At 39.4% G+C, this 20,484-nt stretch overlaps 1 protein-coding gene across 2 annotated transcripts in view; it reads right to left on the bottom strand.

Moving 5' to 3' along the window:
• The window catches only part of DPYSL5 (dihydropyrimidinase like 5), a 149,141-nt gene that overhangs the window by 10,379 nt on the left and 118,278 nt on the right, over positions 1-20,484 (bottom strand). For both annotated transcript variants that reach the window (XM_043986523.1, XM_043986522.1), the window contains exons 7-11: positions 19,925-20,000; positions 15,585-15,741; positions 12,577-12,718; positions 10,617-10,759; positions 9,339-9,546 (exon numbers count right to left, since the gene is read on the bottom strand). In XM_043986523.1, the coding sequence (XP_043842458.1) occupies positions 9,339-9,546; positions 10,617-10,759; positions 12,577-12,718; positions 15,585-15,741; positions 19,925-20,000 (726 nt within the window). The remainder of the gene's footprint in view (positions 1-9,338; positions 9,547-10,616; positions 10,760-12,576; positions 12,719-15,584; positions 15,742-19,924; positions 20,001-20,484) is intronic.

Raw genomic sequence — 20,484 nt, 5'->3', positions numbered from 1 at the left:
CCCCAATAATTTTCAGTCTTTATCAGTATTCTTTCTTCACTAAAACCTTTCTCTAATACTTGGATCATGTTACAGAGGTGGCCTTGGGATCTGGAAGGCAATGCTAATGGAATACACCAAACTGGGAAAATTTCAAGGTAATAGACAATATGTTTATCATCTGGGGACCAGCATAGATCAGTTCAGAGAAACTCATGGCTGGATGTTGCCCACCAAGTACTAATATTTTTGGTCACAGAAACTTGTGGAACCGCATACTTAGACACAGATGAAGTGCTAAGTCAGGCAGTGCATACCCAAACTGATGAAACATAGACCCATGAAGTATTAGTGAGCTTTGACTTTTCAACAGCATTCAAAATGCTCTCTATGTTTCAGAATCAGTAGCCACTTCAAAGCCTTCAGCTTCAACCCACTATTTCATTCTTCTCTATAGTTCCCAAGGATAAGACATTCATGAGTTTATCCTTTTTCTTCATTTCTTACTTGTTGCTCTGGAAGGTGGGAAGTATTCCATCTTATTTTGATTGCCAAATTGTCTTCATTTCCATCAACACTTCTACATCTTGTGGACTTTCTCCCCACCTTATTTCATTCTTCTCCCCTTTACGCATTCCATGTTTCCAATGAGCTGAATTACCAACTGTTACACAATCTTGTTCTGTCCTCTTCTACCTTCATGCTCTCACATAGGCTATGCCCTGTGCCTGAAATACATTTCCTTTACATCTCCCAACTATTGTTTTTCTTTGAAGTCCCAGCAGAGGTGCCATGACTTCACTTAGTTAAACATGATTCTCCAAATTTCTGGTAGTGCTTTGTCTCCCCTTATCACCTTCTCCTTTATATAATACTTATTTTAGAAATGCCTAATCCCCATTAATAGACTGTAAGCTTCACAAGGGCAGTGACTGTGCCATAGGTGAGCTGGAACCAGCTCATACCACTTTATGAGAGTCTACTTTTAGATTTTCTGAGTGAGCACTTACACCTCAGAAACTGAAAATGGACAAATCAGGGCTCGATTTATTGTCGTATTGCTTGTATAGATTTAAGAAAGTAGAGGGGAAAATGTGAATAATGCAGATTAAACTTGAAAGTGTATCATTCAAACACCCTTTTTTTTTTGGAGAGCCAATTGTTAAAATATTTACAAGCACACCCCTGTGTCTTGTCTAAATCTTGTATTTCCTACACAGCCTAGCACAGTACTCGGCTCAAGAAAACATGGAATGTACTATTTAATTGCTTATTTAATCAATGAGGCCAGAGACTGGGATGCTTTTCCCTTTTTTAGCCCTAATCCCTAGCAGGGTGCTTTGCACACAGTAGCTGTTTAATAGATGTTTGCTGAATTGAATTGAAGGTTGCTTCTGAAGACCATTAAAGTCTGGCTGTGTTTTTTTAACCCATAGGTACAATGAGACTTTGTAGCTTTGGCTCTTAATGGTGCTAATTCTTCAAGGTTTCTTTGTTCCAGATACCTAAGGACATCAGACTTTTGGGGAATATTGAGACTAGTGATAAACAAGGTAAGTATTCATATAGGACACATCATTCAGGTTAAACTAGGGATACTTTGTAATGTTGCTTTTTATAAGATTATTTGTGCCCGACCTATGGTAGAGCATTCCTCACTTGTATTGTTCTGATCAGCCACCGTTGGACACACTGTAACTTAACTCTAACATAGTGATGTCATTTCAGTCCTCTTCGAGAATGAAGGACAACCACCAACCAACTTTTTATAAATGCAAAATTTAATTTAGATTTTAATTTATTTATTTTTGTCAATGCTAAGGTTCAGAGGCAAATCTAATTTTATGTGAGGCCATTATCTCTTGAGGAAATTTCTCCTCCTGAATATTGACCAAACTAAATAAAGCTCAAAGGCTTTGGTGAACAAAAATGTTGATGATTGACAAACACTTTGATGGATTTGTGTTCTCAGTGATGTGGGGTAGTCTTTCTGACATTACAGATTGCAACCCATCTACATCTTCTCATTCTGTTTGATTCTTGTTTGTATCTTCCCCTAAAATGCTCCATTCTGATGGTTCCTCTGGGTATCTAGACACCCTATGGATAAAAATGGAGCATATAGACTAACTACTGGCTATATTTCACTGTGATTACATGGCCAGTTCTTTCTTTTACATTTATCCATCTCTGCTAACTTCCTGCATTTTACTGCTTCTCCTGTGCAGGTCTTCATTGGTAATGTGTTGCTGTGTAGTCATATTCCCCATGTACCTCTCCATTGCTCTTTGGGCGACTTATGACTTTATTTTCTGGAAACTGTGATATATTAGAGATTTGCAGTCATACCAAAATCACGAGAAGAATACTGATGTTAAAAAGATGGGCCTTCTTTCAGGGAGAAGAAGCTTGGAGTCAGAAAAAGTGCTGCACAATTTTCCAAAAGCAATATTAATTCTTGGCTTAACCCATTGTCCAGCCACAGTGCCTGTCTAAGTACACACACACACACACACACACATACACACAGACTGATTGATATTATGCCACATATCAGAGTCTGCACAATAGACATTCTTCATTCACTTGGTTTTTCCTGTGTGGATAGTTAGGCTGAAATCTTTTGAGTAACTATGAACCTCAGTATCTCTGTAGATTACTATCATAAAGATGGGGAAGGTGGCAGCTGGATTAATAATTATTGATAGGATGGTAAAGGTCCTTACATTAGTGGATTAGATGAAGAAAGGGTGGTTGTTTAGGATGGAGAAGAGAAGATCATAGGGAGACGAAAGAGCTGTCTTCAAGCATTGAAGGGCTGTCACATGTAAGAAGAGATAGGCTTGTTTGCTTTAGTCAAAAGAGGGCAGAGCTAGGAGCAATAGGTGGTAGTTTCAAAGAGGAAAATTTAGGCTTGATGTCAGGAAAAAAACATAACAATTAGAGCTGTCCTTTTGTGAAATGAATTGTGTTAGGAGCGCCCCACCCCCTTCATTGGAAGTCTTCCAGAAGAGGCTAGCTGATAACTTGTCAGGTATTTTATACTGGGGATTTCTTTTTGGCATAGGTTAGACTAGAGTATAAGTTGGTATAAGATTTTATGGCACGAAGAGGTTCATCTCTATAAAGGAAAAGGAAATAGATTGTCCTGTGACAATCACAGAGGGGTCGTCTCTTAGTCATTGCCTGCAAAATTCTTGCCAGAATCTTCCTAAATAGGCTGACCCTTCACCTGGAAGATGGTCATCTACCTAAAAGTCTGAGAATAGCTTCAAAAAGGGTTGAAGAATGATCAATATGGTGTTTGCTGTCTGACAACTCCAGGAGAGATATCAGGAGCAGAACAGAGGTCTGAACACAATATTCATTGATCTAAGGTCATTGATACAGTCAGTCATGAGGGGCTTGTGGAAAATCATGGCAAATTTTAGTTTCCCAGAGAAGTCCATCAGTATTGTACATCAGTTTCATGATGGCACACTTGCACAGGTCTTGGACAATGGATGATGCTATTGTGAAAAGTTTTCCCAGTTATCAATGGAGTGAAGCAGGCCTGTGTGCTTACTCCCTTGCTTTTTAGCATGATGTTTTCAGTGATGTCGACAGAAGCCTTCAAGGAAGACAAAAATGGCTTTTGGTTAGCTACAACACTGATGGCAAATTATTTTACTTGAAAAGACTACAAGCCAAGACCACAGTGGAGGGAGAGCTGGTGCATGATGTTTTGTCTGCAGATGATTGTGCACTCATTGAAGCCTCTGAGTGTGAGATGCAAGAGATTGATCAACTCTCTGCTGATTATACTGGTTTTGGCCTGATAATTAACAGCAAGAAAACAAAGCTTCTACACCAGCCAGTACCTCTCCGTCGATACGTGGAACCATCAGTTACAGCAACTGGGGAAAGGTTGAATGCTGTGCATAAGTTCACTTAACTTGGCAGTATACTTTCAAGGATGTACACCTAGATGATGAGATTGACACATGTATTGCCAAAGCTAGCTCAGTGTGTGGGAGGCTTCAAAGGAAAGTGTGGGAATGAAGAGGTATTAGGCTGCCTACCAAACCGAAGGTCTACAGAGACCATTGTGCTGACCTCATTGTATGCCTGTGAAACCTGGACAGTCTTTACCAGCACCATGTAAGGAAACTGAATAGCTTCCATTTGAATTGTCTTAGGAAGATTCTGAAGATCAGCTGCTAAGATAAGGTCCCGAACACTGAGGTCCTCTCTCAAGCTGAACTGCCAAGCATTTAAACTGTTCTGCAGTGAGTGCAATTTTGATGGGCTAGCCATGTTGTTTGAATGCCAAATGTATATTTGCCTAAAAGACTATTTGGTTGAAGTGATACAAGGACATTTTCAAGGTCTCTCTGAAGAACTTTGGAATCAATTTTGAGACATGGGAGACATTGGCACAGGACCACCCATCCATGGTGTGCCTGCATCAAAAAAGGTGCTGTGCTTTATGAGCAAAGCAGAACTGTTGTTGTTCAGTCACGTCAAACTCTTTGTGATCCCATGGATGATAGCATGCCAGACCCTTCTATCTTCTGAAGTCTGTCCAGTTTTCTTGACAGAGATACTGGTATGGTTTGCTATTTCCTTCTCCAGCTTATTTGACAGGTGAGGAAACTGAGGCAAACAGGGTCAAGTGATTTTCCTAGGGCCACACAGCTAGTAGGTGCCTGAAGCCAGATTTAAACTCAGGAAGATAGTCTTCCTGACTCCAGACCCTGCACTTGCTTCACTTGTCTACCTAGCGGCCCAAAGCAGAATTGCAGTATCTCAAAATGAGCAAATTCAGAGATATCTCCACTTCAAATATTAATATAGACTATTTGTGCCTGACTTGTAGTACAGCTTGTGTTGGTCTAATCAGCCACAGTTAAGAAACACTGTACCTTGACCCTGACATAGTGATGTCATTTTGGTCCTCTTCAAGCATAAAGGACAACAACAACCAGGTTGGACCATGACCACCAAGGTCTCTTCAACTCCAAAATTCCGTGATAATTTACTGATCGCCTTTTTTGGGTAATGGCAAGTTCTTTAACTTTTTCCCCTCAAGAATTTGGCATTCTTTCTACTTTCAAATATCTTGTCAACCAATACCTCAAAATTGGGCTGCCTGCAGCTTGGACCTCCTCCAAGCTATAGCAATCTAGTACAACTGCTCTTCCCAAGTTTGTTTTCTTGGGTGCTATTTACACTTCCTCATGCACCACTGAGGACTATAATGCTAGCATCCAGCTGAGGTGGCTCCACTGCCACCCAAAGGGTAACGGAGAGAAATCTTGTTCCATATTCTTTTTTTTTTCTTTTTCTTTTTTTTTAGTGAGGCAATTGGGGTTAAGTGACTTGCCCAGGGTCACACAGCTAGTAAGTGTTAAGTGTCTGAGGCCGGATTTAAACTCAGGTACTCCTGACTCCAGGGCCGGTGCTCTATCCACTGAGCCATCTAGCTGCCCCCATATTCTTTTTAAAAAATAAATCTTGACAGATATTTTCCATTTTTCATCCAGTAAAGTAGAGTTGTAATTTTCAAATCTTGCCCAGGATGCATAAAGGCTCTTGTCCTAGCTCTACTCCTGAGGAATAATATTATTAAGCTTTTACTTTATCCTATTCATGAAATAATAGTTGACTAAGTTAACCAACCAAGTCAGGCTGACTTTTGAAACTTGGGTATATTTCCTAGCCAGATGGATGAAAATTGGATTTGGAGATCCAACTGATGCCATATTGGTTTTGCTTAACTCACTGTCTCCTATGGCTTTCATAGTCTTTTGATCATGAGTTTTGTTTTTGCAAAAGATTCCTTTATATTGAGTATCTTATTCATGGAATCATCTTCTATTGAGGTAATATTGGGGAATGAGCTTCCATTAACCAGAAATCCTATGTAGTGTTCTTAGATGTGAACTTGAACATTTTGGAAATATCTTTCCTACTTTTTTTTCAAACCATACTACCTGTCTAATATTGGGAGGGAAGACCTACTATAAGAATTCATAGAATTCTTGTCAAATGTTTATGAGAGTATCTTATAAATGTTAATATCTTTTATTACTATTTTGGCTCAGCGTGAAATATCTCTTAGAGGCTGTGTGTTGATGCCTCTTGTATTTTGTCATCTCAGCATTATATCATAGGTGGGGACTATGACTACCTGGTTTGCGTTTGGATTTCATATCTTCAGTTTTTAAATTTGCATTCCCTAGCAATCAAAAGCTTCTTTTGTATAGATGACATAGTATTGGATTTCTTCTCTTCATCTCTATTGGCTCCTAAAAGAGTGTTTGGGAACATTTTGAACCATCAAAGTATAGGATTATACAGAGCTTTAATCTTTTGATACAAAAAATTAGGCTCACTTTTCCCTTTTGCCTTATTGAAGATGTGTGTAAATGAGGTAGGGAATTCATCCACTGAGATTAAGTAACATTCCTTACCTCATTAATAGCATGAGGGATCTAAGCATCATGCAATGGCAGAAACACAAAGAGAGTACAATGAATTTGTAGATCAAGGGAATTTTCTGGTAATAGAAGGGGGAATTCCACTATACAACAGACAATCCAAAACTCCCCTTCTTCCTGCTCTCCTAGGAGCTCAAGCCTGTCTGGTAACTTTAGAAATTCAATTAGTATTCAGAATATAGGAAAATAGTATAAGCTTGAGAGTCTGTAATGTTTCATTTTTGTTTTGTACCCCCAGTGCCTAGTAGGGGTTTGATACATCGTAGGCTCTTTGTAAATGCTTGTCAAATGAAAGAAAACTGTTCTCTAGGTATTAAAGATCAAGTATACTATTGTCATTAACATACTAACCTCTCAGCATAACAAAGATGGGCATAGGTTAATAAAATGAATTTATCATTTTTGTGAAAAGTTTTTTGCAGAAGAGAACCAAAAGACTAAATGTGGGCAAGAGCAAGGACGTGTGATCAGAAGGGCCCTAAGACTATGACAGGCCACCCATCTCATCCCAATCAAAGGGAGCAAAGGAAACCCTCCTGCTCCTCTGTGTTCTATGGACTAAAACAGAACCTACAACCCTGCCCAAGGCAATAAAAGGCTTGACCCCAGAAGCTGGAACCAGAAGAAATGGGGTAAATTGCAAAGGAGGCAGATTTAGGCTTTGTCAGTAGAAACTTCCTAACAATCAGAGCTATCCAAAAGTGGAATACGTTTCTTTGGGATGTGGTGCATTCCTCCTCCTTACAGTCTTCAAGCAGAAGCTGGATGACTCGTGTGTTTTAGAATGGAGGTTTCTTTTGGGTATGAGCTAGCTAGTTTGGCCACTGAGGTCTCATCCCAGTCTGAAATTCTTCAATTCTATGAAAACAGGACCTTCAGTGGAAAACTGCATGAGTGAGGAGGGAAAAGGATGACTGACTTTGAGGTGGGATTCAAGTAGCCATCTGGGCAGCCTGTTGGATAGAATTAAGGATGACCCTTGAACTGGGTCAATTTTCATGACGCTCACCTGGAAATTGTCTCTGGCATCATATAACCCAGGAAGCCAATGTACCAAAAAAACAAACAAGCCCAAAATACCTCAAACCCTGAGTACCTACTATACTCAGAACACTGTACTAGTGGGAGAAGAGTGGGTAAAACAATAACTAAGACACGAACCCTGATTGAAAGGTCAAGCATAGACTAGATGACCACTTACTCCCACCTATAGGTAGGATTCCTTTCAGTCCTGGGTTGGACCAGATGACCATTGAAGTCCTTTCCAACTCTCAAATTCTGTGACTGAGTATAATCTAGAAGCAGATGAAGAAATTGGGGATAAGAAGAGAGAATGGATTGTTTATAAGGATTTCATGCTCCTGAAACAAGCAACTTCTCAATACTTAGGTGAGAAGAAGAGAGCTCTTAAACTCTTTGATGGATGGGGATTATGGGGTTTGGGGCTTGAGGACTCTTTGGACAGAAGTTAGAGAAAGGAGTAAGGGATCCTAAATGCCTGAAAGGGACACCCAGCAGAATATGCAAGAAAGTACCAGAAATAGGTTGGGTTAGAAGCATTTTAAAGTAACATTAGGTTGAACTGTAGAATCCACACTTTACTAGGGAAACCATGATAGGATCAGTGAGGGAAACAGCAAAGTGCCTTCAGAAATATATTTCTTTCACTAAATAACTTCCAGTTCTTTTGGACCCTGACCCATGTGACAAGTATGAAATGGGTGACAGATCTTAAGTACCCAGAACCCAGAGTTGTCCATTTGAATTAATATCAGGACATCCAGGGCTAGACTCAAAATAATATTAATCCTCTTCCTAATAATAGCATTTATATAGCTCTTTAAGGTTCATAAAGTACTTTATAAATATTTTCTCATTTTATACTCCTAATGACCCCAGGTATTATTATCTATATTATCTACATTTTACAGATGAAGAAACTGAGGCAGATGGATGCTAAGTGATTTGCCCAGGGTCACACAATGAGTGTCGAGAGGCTAGATTTGAACTCAGGTCTTCCTGACTCCAGACCTGGCACTCTGTTCACTGCATCACTTAACTATATATTCCTAAGCAATATAGAAGTGTATAGTCTTCTCTGGACCACTGCCTATCCAATTGCCTGCCAAGATCCCCAAAGAAAAAGCTTGGGTGTCAAGGTTATGATGAACGTGCAGCTCTGATGTATCTGTGATTCATATTTCCTGTGATGACTTTAGATGCTGTGGAAGCACAGGTTTTTTTTTTGTTTTGTTTTGTTTTTTGGTGAGGCAATTGGGGTTAAGTGACTTGCCCAGGGTCACACAGCTAGTAAGTGTTAAGTGTCTGAGGCCGGATTTGAACTCAGGTCCTCCTGACTCCAGGGCTGGTGCTCTATCCACTGAGCCACCTAGCTGCCCCCGGAAGCACAGGTTTTTGGTAGAGCACCATCTAATGCTTGTATATCCACAATCCATTCAGTATATCTACAAGAATTTCAGGGAATAAAGCAACTCCTGGGCAACCATCAGAATACAGCAGAAATTTACCTAGATCAATTGAATCCTACTTGGGGTTGGACCAGCAATTTTCTACCATCCTGGTGTCTAAAGGTGGGTGCTGAGGATATTCCCATTTGCTTTCCTGCTAGAAGAATCAGAGAAACTCTCTCCCGAATTCCATTTTGCCCCACTGACATTTTTAACTCTTTCTGCTTTTTGCCAAAGTGAGACAGGGCTGAAGAAAGAAGGAGAAGAAGCTTTTCAAGACCTCAGGCAAGCTGTGCAAGGATTTGGCAGGAAGTTAGGGGTACCAGCATTGATCAGAAACAGAGAAGTAGCATAAGACATCTCTGTAAACAGCCCAAGCACATATTCCTACCCCCCCTCCAACTCTTACCTTCTCTCTCTGGACCAGCTTCTTGTACACAGTGTCTGGGAAGGATCGAAGTGGGCAGAACTTGCCTGTGCCCTCAGCACACATGAAGACTCCATTCTCATACACAACTCGTCCTCGGCTGATAGTGACCAAAGGTACCCCATGGCAGCGCATATTTTCATATAAATTTATATCTCCTCCTTGCACTTGAGTGCTAGCTGAAATGGTCCTGGGTGGGGAGAAGGGAGATGCTGGTGTCACAGGCAAAATACAAGATGCTTTACAAACAGTGCTAATATCCAGAAATGCTATTAAATTCTAGAAACGTTACCAAGGATGGGCATACTATCTAAGAATACAGTAAAAGAACCACTAACAAGTAATGAATTTTAGCTAATAATACAGAGTCCACCTCAAAGACAGGGCAGACTTGGATTCAAGTTTCATCTATGACACATCTTGGCTTTGTAACCCTAGGCAAGTGACTTAACTTTTTAGTGTTCTAGGCAGCTCTCCAAGACTATAACTTACAAAGAAGATATTAGTCTACCTCTATAGAAAAAGTTCCCCGGTACTAATGAAATCAGAGGTCCAATACAATCCTGCCCTCTGCCCGCCAAATAACCCACCTACATAAGCCTGAATCCTCTTATTTAGCTTAAGAAGAGTTTTAAAATAATTTGCCTGGATGTCTTTTTTTTTTAACACTGATCTTACTCTCTCTTGTCTCATAGGTATGCATGTACATGTTTTTAGATGGTGAGTCCTGGAAAGCAGGAACTGTTTCATATCTATCTTTGTATCCCTAGCACCTAGAACAGTTGTACTGAACATAATGGGTTCTTAAAATTTTTTTATCTAGTTGAATGAACTCTATGCTTCAAGCTCTTTCATCTTTCTATTTTTTTTTTTGGTGGGGCAGTGAGGGTTAAGTGGCTTGCCCAGGGTCACACAGCTAGTAAATGTCAAGGGTCTGAGGCCAAATTTGAACTCAGATCCTCCTGAAGCCAGGGCTAGTGCTTTATCCACTTCACCATCTAGCTGCCCCACATCCTTCATCTTTCTAACCCTAATGTTCTAGAACAAAGGTCAGCAAACTAGGCCTAAGGGCCAAATCAAGGCTTACATTTTTAAATACAGCTAAACTTAAAAATGTAAAAACCATTTTTGGCTCTGGGTATACAAAAATGGGTGAGGGTCCCATTTTGCCAAGCCCTTATTCTAGAGTACCAGTTATGAAACAAAGATCTCTTAAAATCCTAGGTCCCTCAAAGCCTGGGGCCTGGGGTCTGGTTTTACTTTGTAGCCTCTGGGTCCCACACAACCACATCAGCATCAGCTCCAGGGATGATACGGCCCTTGCGGGGATACATGTTGTGAATCTTGGCTGCATTTGAACTAGTCACAGCCACGAAACGGTTTTCATCCATCTTTCCTCCCACCTGGAAAAAAAAAAAAACAACCTCTGACAATTAGAAGACAAAATCATGGGGTCATGAGATGCCTGCTTAAAACCATGCATTCTCCATTATTTCTCTTTATTGTTTCCAGAGGCCTGTCAGCTTGGCTTGAGAGAACATGGTCTTTACGAGACCAAGGCTGTGTACTCCAGTTTCTTTGCTTTATTTCATGAGCAATGAGTGTAGCCTAATCCCATCCAGCCATTTAAAAAAGTGCATACTAGTGCTCTGAAGTATAAATCCATTGTAATGAATATAAAAGAATTTATATACATACATACATGCATGTGTATATATATATATATACACATATATATATATAAATAAAATCACTACATATATCCATTGTAACTAATAGAAATGTATAATACGTTGATGGAAAACCAATAACAATGTGTCTGTATATGAAGGTCAGTGCTTTCTGTATAGCTAAAAATATAGTCCTACTCTTTTGTAATTTCCATTTTCAACTCCTATCCTTGGGGCCTATTTCTCTCTCAGGCCACTAAGTCAGGTGGAGATAGTCTTATCATTCCTCCATGGGTTATGTTTTTGGCCAAGAACACAGATTTAAACATATCAAAGATCTGCCATTAAAACAAAGATGTAACTATCATTTATAATTCTGTAAAATGGCAAAAATTATGCTCCAAATCTTATTAAATGGACATAAGTATAAACTTGGATTATATAAAGGATCTCAATGAATATAGCTGCATATGTACAGCACGTAAAAATTATAGTTTTATGCTAATATCAATTTTACTTAAAGCTAATAAAATTTAAATGACATATTTAATTAACTTCAAATTTTCCTGTCCTCTGAGAAATGAGAAAGTCTTTTGGTTTTTACATTAAAGATTTCCATCTTTTCCCTTGGTGGATGTCTTTGCCTTTGCTAATTTATACTATATACTCTTTGGGCAGCTTATAGTCTAATTAATACAGCACTGAATTTTGGGCCTCATATTCAAAGCAGTTCTTTATGGTATATCACAAACAAAAATATTCATGTAGATTATACAAGTTATGAGGCCTTCAAATTAGGTTCCAGTGTCATCAATGAAGCCTCTTCCATTGGAGAAAAATTCTTGAGCATTCCTTTGTCCTTGAACTGCCCCCCCTCCCACCAGATTCCTAATGAATAAAAGATGGGGAAGAATGTAGATTAACATTTCCACCCCTGACATCATGATCCAGATTGTTGCTGTGGGGCAAAGGTGACTTAAATTTGATGGAGAGCAGTGCAAAATGGTAGGAAGGAATTCTAGATTCACTCTGAGGAGCTGGATTCAAATTCTGGTTTTGCCACTGACTACTTGGATGGTTCAGTTTAACTTCTGTGGTCCTGATGGTTGGGCTACATGACCTCTAAGGATCTCTTCTGGCTCTCAATCTATGATCCAATGATGCCTATCCGCCCCGCCTTTGTCCTCACTAAAATGGCAATTGAGCCTGCTTATGGTGGCAATAAATAGCAAAACAAATGAACAAACAAACAAAAACCCCCAAACCTCTCCTGCACCCTGGCAATGGTAGGTGATTGTGCCTAGGTGACTTCGGGATTATGCAAGGTTTAGCCCACACTGAACTCTGCCTCTGGACACTATTGTGCCTGCTGTACCTTTTCCTATCTATCAATGCCTTTGGAAGATTCTTTGGATAAGAAGCTGTTTCAACAAGCTGATGGAGCCTTCCTAAGAACATGCTTAAGCAACATCTCCAGGATGAAAACAATGTGAAGCAGGAAACAGGGAAATTTAAAAAAAAAACCACAAGAGAAGACCCAGAAAACCTACCACGCCTCTCTCCCAGATGATGCTCATACGGTCTTGTACCCCACTCACTCCATGAGGGATCTTAGTGAAATCCTCCTTGCCCATTGCCTTCTGTTTTGTGGTGAAGGGCCGATGGTCAGAAGCTACAATGTTCAGAGTGTCACTGAAGGGACAGAACGACATAATGAGTAACAGATTAAATTAGCTGCTGCATAGCTATTGGTTGCCCAAAGTGCCTAAAACCAGTTCATTTCTTGTCAAGGAATTAATGTGAAATAGTTAGAAATCTCAGCATCGGGGCAGCTAGGTGGCGCAGTGGATAGAACACAGGCCCTGGAGTCAGGAGGACCTGAGTTCAAATCTGGCCTCAGACACTTAACACTTACTAGCTATGTGACCCTGGGCAAGTCACTTAACCCCAATTGCCTCACTAAAAAAAAAGAAAGAAAGAAATCTCAGCATCATCAACAGATTTTTTAAAGTAAGCATAAGGACAGATAGGATTATTTGGTATGATAGAAAATGTCATAATATAGAAAAAACATCCCCCAGTTGCTATTGGCACAGTAGAATAGCTATTGGAAAGATCACAGTGCCTTATTTTCAGGCATGTCAAATAGTAGATTATATATTTTTTCCATAGGAATGATAATAAAACTGAGGGGTGTGTTTCTAAACAAGGACTGAGCAACAATTATATTACATATTTGACCAATAATAAAGTATAACAACCAACATGCAAAATCAGTCAAAATAGCAAAAATTACTTTGATTATGCAAGGGACCTCAGTGAACACATCCATTCTATAATAATTTCTCCCTTTTTAAAAATACTTTTTAAGAAAAATAGAAAAGTACACTACAGTATAGTGGATAGGAAGCTTAATTTGAAATCATGGGTATAATTTAAAAATCATTACAAACATTTTATTTATAGTTAAAAAAAAATCTTTATACTGAAGTCTTCCCATTATTTCCCCCAAAAAAACCCATTTGCAGGTTTTACAAATTTGTTCTAAAATATAGCTAGTCACCATAATTTAATTGAAATTTCAGTTCAATCTCTGCTACTATCTTAGAATTGAAAAGGGTTTTTCAGGTGGATTGGGGACAACTTGGATTTCTTTAAAAAGCTGTGCAACTAAGTATGCCTTTAATGCCTTCTTTACTTTCAGTAAGTTTCCCCATAGCAAGTGGGACATTTAAAACATTCCAGTGATGTTATAACTATACTGAAAGGATTGTAGTTGGTGCTCTATAAATGTTTGTTGATGATTGATGGTTGTTTTTCTTTTTGTCTTCTTCTTTTTAAACTGAAAAGCAGCTTTTAGAAGAAAAGACTGACCTGACATTTTCTCTTCCCCATCTCCTCAGTTTATTCAAAACTACAAAGTACAGTTATTCAGCATTGGACCAAAGCAATGCTAGTGAGAACAACATGTCACTGGAGTCTGCCTTTCTCAGTTTTCGGTACATAGGGTCTACTTGACACTTTCATGATAATGTGCTATGAAGACTTTATACTTCACCATAAAAAGCAATTAGCAAATCATTGATAAGACTTCAAAAGATGCTTCAAAACAGCTCTCTGAGAATTTCTAAGACAGGAGCCTGAATGCACACAGCTGTTACCTTGATTGTTGCTTTTGTTAAGAAGACTGATAGAAAATCTCAGAATGAAACATTCAAGATGGTAAGAGATGAAGTTTGGCTTTTATTTACTTTTTTGGACTAGATTTGTGATTCCATTGGTCACTCTTAGTGTGGAAACTCCATCTACCAATGCAGCTAGATACCTGCTCTGCAACTTAGTCTTAGAGATTTGTCAAGGGTGCTGATGTGAGATGACTTGGCTGAGGTCACACAGCTAATATGTATTGGAAGCGGGTCTTGAATTAGCATCTTCCTAATGCTGAGAACAGTTTTCTATTGACTCTGCCACACTGCCTTTCAATATTAATTAGGGAGGAACAAATGTGGGGATCATGTATAAAAGGCAGGCACTGCATGTACCAGAAGGGAGTGTCTGAGTATTAAACAGTACAAGAGAGATGGTACTAGTGATCTCTTTCCCTCCCTTCTTTATAAAAAGGAGTGGCAATAGGCTAGAGGTACCATTCTTCAGCATGAATCTGTGGACTTTCTGCTTGGGGTAAGCCTTTACTGATGAAGCTCTTCTTAAATCTCTGATACACAAAGAGTCCTAGATTCCAGGGGGCTCGAAAGAGCCCCATAAGCTGTTCCAAGGACATTCATTAGCTCTGAAATCTTTAGCTTTTCACCCAAGTTCTGTTTTGATTCTCAGTGCAGGCTTTAAAAATTTTTTAAAGGGAAAATTCATGGGCTTCCTTGAGGTAAAAAGTAAAGCAAAATTTATTTGTTAGTGTTTTGTTTGGAGATGGTATCTTAGCTTGTGTAGGCAAGAAATGCAGCAGTCACTGATGGAACCAATTCCGCTACTGATTAGCACAGAAGCTTTGATCTGCTCCACTATTGACCTAGGTCAGTTTGTCCTTCTTTAGGCAGCCTTATAGCCTCCTGCTAACAGAGATTCACCATATCAGTGCCAGACTTAGTGCAGACATCCAATCAATGTTAGCCCCACTGCAGCCCAGAACTCCTTAGCTCAAGAGATCCACCATCCTCAGCCTCCCTAGTAGCTGGGATTATGGGTATATACCATCACACTCAGGGAAAAGCAAATATTTAGATAAATGGAGTTTATAAAGGTAAAGTAGTAAGAATGGTACTTAATTTATAATAAAGAGTTTATATTTCTTTTAACCCTTTCTCTAATTGCTTACAAAAAGAACACATGCTAATCAATAGATATGCCATTTTCTTAATTAACAACTCTTTGTTTAAATGTACAGGTGAATGGATTCTTCATCTCTAGATAGAGTCTTCTCAATAATCTATAAATTCCCACCCTGATCTACACACATACAATACCATCTATACACACACACATATATGTTGTAAATCATGCTGGTGGTAATGACGTGAAGACAGCACAGCAAGTTCCTTACTTGGCTAGCAGACTCATGAGGTAGGTGGAGGTGTTGGTGTCCAGCCTCAGAGGGGGTACTGTGACGTAAGCAGCTGCATGGGACCAGTCCTGGTGGTAATAGTGTAAGCCTGTCAATGTGGCATGTGCAGTGGTGGTCTCTGCATAGACAACCTTACCTAAGAATAAGAGAACATTATTGGGCATTGTGAATCCAATTTTTTAAAAAAGCAAGGGGCAGCTAGGTGGCACAGTGGATAAAGCACTAGCCCTGGATTCAGGAGAACCTGAGTTCAAATCCAGCCTCAGACACTTGACACTTTCTGCACCTGACATTCAAAGACAGAATTGATGATGATAATTCTGCACTTTTACTTCATTAGACTATAAAATAAACAGTGCATTGAGGGCTTTACATGGAAAAGGTGCTTTCAAATGGAGACTAGAGAACATCTTTAGGTGTTTGGTCCAGAAATACAGTCTGGGATATCCCATCATATAGCAAGGCCTTTGTAAGCAGAGGATATTCCCTATCTTGCCAGATTCAGATTCTTTCATCATTTGCAACATGTGGAACAAACAGGATGGGGTTTGGAAATGAACCAAAATCAAGAAATAAATTAAACATGCAAAAACATTAAAGCTGACTCAATTCAGTTAAGCTATCAGTTTTCAGAAGTACACAAAGATGACAGCTCACCATTTTGAAACAGCTCTTATTTCTATAGCAGTATGATTAAAGTAAATAAGGAAAGTGATGATATAATAGTTCCAAAAGTGAGATTGATCAAAAGTTTTTCTATGAGAGAAAAGTTGCATTTGATGAGGTTTCTTTTTCCTGGGCCTACTGAAAACCAATGGTTTTTTGTATTTTTTTTTTATAATTTGTAAGCTACTAAGAAGACATACTTTTCTTTGTTTTACTATAGTGTTAATGGTCTCTTCTCCCAGTTTGGCTTGTCTCCAATAAACGGCCAAAAACTGAGAGGCCAGTTCAGCAGGAACATGGTGTAGTGTGAAGGGATGTGGATAGAGCACTAGACTTCTTGAGTCAGAAAGACCTGTGTTCAAATCCTGATTCAGATACTTACTAGCTGGCAAAAGTCACTTAACCCTTGTCTGCCTCAGTTTCCTCAACTGTAAAATGAGGATAATTATAGCAACTACCTCCCAAGTTTTGTTGTGAGGATCAAATAAGGTAAGAATTGTAAAGTACGTTGTAAACCTTATAGTGCTGTATTAATACTAGACATTATTGTGGTTCTATTTATAAATAATCAATAACATTTAGAAGAAATGCAGTTAACAATGAATAGTAGGCACACACAAAAAAAGACATTATTTGAGGAAGTGATAAACCTTATTCCCTGTTTGTGATTTGTTTCCCCAAACAGAAGCCTCTTTCCAACCCACCTATCACTGTCCTCCATCATTTATAGCATTGTTACTATCAAAAAAAAAAAAGGTGTTCAACATTTCAAACTGATTTACAAATAAACTTTGGGGTAGCTGGTATGGGGCAGGTGTGCCAGATGGGGAGAAATACAATCTATTGTTTTGTTTTGTTGTTTGTTTGTTTTGCGGGGCAATGAGGGTTAAGTGACTTGCCGAGGGTCACACAGCTAGTAAGTGTCAAGTGTCTGAGGCTGACTTTGAACTCAGGTCCTCCTGAATCCAGGGTTATTGTTTTATCCACCGTACCACCTAGCTGCCCCCCAATACAATCCCTTTTTAAACTGGGACTTTCCTGAATTCTGGCTCTGAGCTGGTTATAGCTCTTTTACTAAAAGACAAGTCTGCTCACTCAGCCCTGATGTCGTCACTGATTTATTTGTACTAAGGGGTAGCAAAAACTCCCCTAGAATTTGTGTGTAGAATGGAAGGAATTATTAATCTGAACATAACTGAGAAAATTAATGTTATTAATTTTGTTTTGTTTTGGTTTTTTGTAGGGCAATGAGGGTTAAGTGACTTGCCGAGGGTCACACAGCTAGTAAGTGTCAAGTGTCTGAGGCCGACTTTGAACTCAGGTCCTCCTGAATCCAGGGCTAGTGCTTTATCCACTGTGCCACCTAGCTTCCCCCAATGTTATTAATTTTTGTACATGTGGGTCCCTTTCCCCTTTCCATTATTTCTTTGGGAAAAAGACCCAAAAGTGGTATTGCTGGGTCAAAGGGTATACACAGCTTTATCGCCCTTTGGGCATAATTCCAAATTGCTCTCCAGAATGGTTGGATCAGTTCACAGCTCCACCAACAATGCATTAGTGTTCCAATTTTCCCACAGCTTCTCCAACATTTATTATTTTCCTTTTTTGTCATTTTAGCCAATCTGATAGGTGTCAGGTGGTACCTCAGAGTTGTTTTAATTTGCATCTCTCTAATCATTAGAGATTCAGAGCATTTTTTCATATGGGAATAGATAGCTTTGGTTTCTTCATCAGAAAACTGCCTGTTCATATCCTTTGACCATTTCTCAATGGGGGAATGACTTGGATTCTTATAAATTTGATTTAGTTACCTATATATTTTAGAGATGAGGCCTTTATCAGAAGTACTGGCCATAAAAATTGTTTCCCAGCTTTCTGCCTCCCTTCTAATTTTGGATGCATTGCTTCTGTTTGTACACAATGTTATTAATTTTTAACTGCTCTCAGAACATGCATAATCAAAATAAATTATTATTATCTTCTCCAAGAGAAGAAGTTTAGTGTAGTGGCTAGAAGAATAGTCACGGAGTCAGGGAGACTTGGGTTCAGGTACTGCCTTATGAATACTTTTTTATGACCTTAAGTAACCTCTAGAGGCAGCTAGGTGGCTCAGTAGATAGAGAACTGGACCTGGAATCAGGAAGATCCGAGTTCAAATATGACCTCAGACACTTACTAGCTGTATGACCTTGGGCAAGTCACTTAACCCTGTTTGCCTCAGTCTCCTCATCTGTAAAATGAGAAGGAAATGGTAAACCAATACAGCTGTTGTTTGTCCTTTGTTCTCGAAGAGGTCCATGACATTGGGGTGATCTCATGACTTGCAGTAAATTGGATTTAAGTAAGGGAAGACTGTGCAAGGTCACCAACCTCACTCTCTCCTTCAGAACCATCTGGGTCCAGTGTTAAGATATAGATCAGGACAACTGGAGAGGGTCCTGATGCAATGGGAGACCTTGACCTTTTAAGCTAAGGCCTTTCACAGGTCACAGTTTGCTTGAGGCAATACCCATCCAGTGTTTAAGGCTAGGTAAGAAGGGAGGCAAAGAAAGCCCTTTTTTTACCTAGTAAAAAAAAATATTGATAGATAAAGGGTGGGGAATGGGGTGGGGTGGGGTGAGTGGGTGGAGAAAGACCCTCAAGGGTTTCTGACCTAAAGAGACAATTGCTATTTAGGCCCACCCTGAGCCATCAAGAGGCCAAACAGTGGAAACCACTCTAGTACCTTTGCAATGAAAACTCCAAATGAGGTCAACAGAGAGTCAGAAACAACTGAACAATAACAATAAATCCACTGGTCATTTCCTGATTTAAAATTCTACAACTTGGAGGGGCAGCTAGGTGGCACAGTGAATAGAGCACCGACCCTGGAGTCAGGAGTACCTGAGTTCAAATCCGGCCTCAGACACTTAACACTTACTAGCTGTGTGACCCCGGGCAAGTCACTTAACCCCAATTGCCTCACTAAAAAAGTTAAAAATAAAAAATAAAAATTCTACAACTTGGATTTTATAGAATCATTATGATATAGTGGATAGAAGGCTAGACTTGGATTCAGAAAGACCTGGATTCCAATTCTGCTTCTGACACTTACTAGCTATGGAACCCTGTAGAAGTCATTTAACTTCCATGTACCTCAGAACACCCTAGGATTTCTCTTTGGTGGAAAAAGCATTCCAGCTCTGCTACTCACTGCCTTTATGGCCTTAGGCAACTCATCTAAACTAACTCTATAGGTTTCAGTTTTTTCATCTGTCAAATGAAGGGATTGTACTCAAAGTCCATTTCCGGCTCTAGAACTATGATCCTAGAAGTCTATAAGTCATAGATGAGTTGGTGAAGGGAATCCTCATACTGGTGAAATCACAGATCCTTTATGTATTTGTATGTGATTCTATAAACATGGACAGAGGGAGTGTTATTCCCAACTGGCCAAATCCAGGACAGTGTAAGATGATTGGAAGAAAAGGGTTATTAGAAAAAAAAAAACAGGAGAGGAGAACTCAGCATGATGGGAAATCCCAGCAGACCTAAGTTAGTTCCTTTGAAGAGTTGGAGAAGTCAGCCCACCTTGACACCAATCATTTTTTAAATCCTGTGACCTAAGAGGAGTTTTTTCCGGCCTTACCTTCCATCCCTGCCTGCAGGCTTACCTTGCATCTTAGCAGCAGCAATGACATCTCCGGCAGAGATACTGGAAACGTTGACCAGGTAAACTGGACAATGAGTCTAAATACAGGAAACACATTTCTCACACAATGGGTCTTTCGACAAACCAGGCATGGGAAGTTGATAGTATCTTTATCAGAAAAATAACTTTAATAAAATAATTTTTAGAAAATAAAACAACATTGCCAAAAGAACTCTGTTGGGACATCCCCTCTCATTTTCCCCCAAGTGGACATGGCAGACCTGGTAATTTTGTGCGCTGCCGTAGAGCTGATGTGGAAAGAACTCAAATTGTGGCTGAAGCATTTGTATATAAACAGGGAGCATGCTACCCACCCACCAAGCATGGTTCGACCCCATTCCTCCTGTGCCATGGAGGTCATTCTGTATGGGCAGACTAGTGAAAGACTGACCACCATCACTATCAAGTATTTAAGTTGCCCATTTTCTATCATTATGTCAGAAATGGACTTTAAGAAAACAAAAGAAATGGACTTGAAGAAAATTTCTATGGAAAAATAAACATCAATAATTTATCAGAAGA

The sequence above is a fragment of the Dromiciops gliroides genome, chromosome 2, assembly GCF_019393635.1.
Source record: "Dromiciops gliroides isolate mDroGli1 chromosome 2, mDroGli1.pri, whole genome shotgun sequence".
NCBI lineage: Eukaryota > Metazoa > Chordata > Mammalia > Microbiotheria > Microbiotheriidae > Dromiciops > Dromiciops gliroides.
The sequence above is the reverse complement of the archived record's forward strand: the minus strand, read 5'-3'. Positions and strand labels throughout refer to the sequence as shown.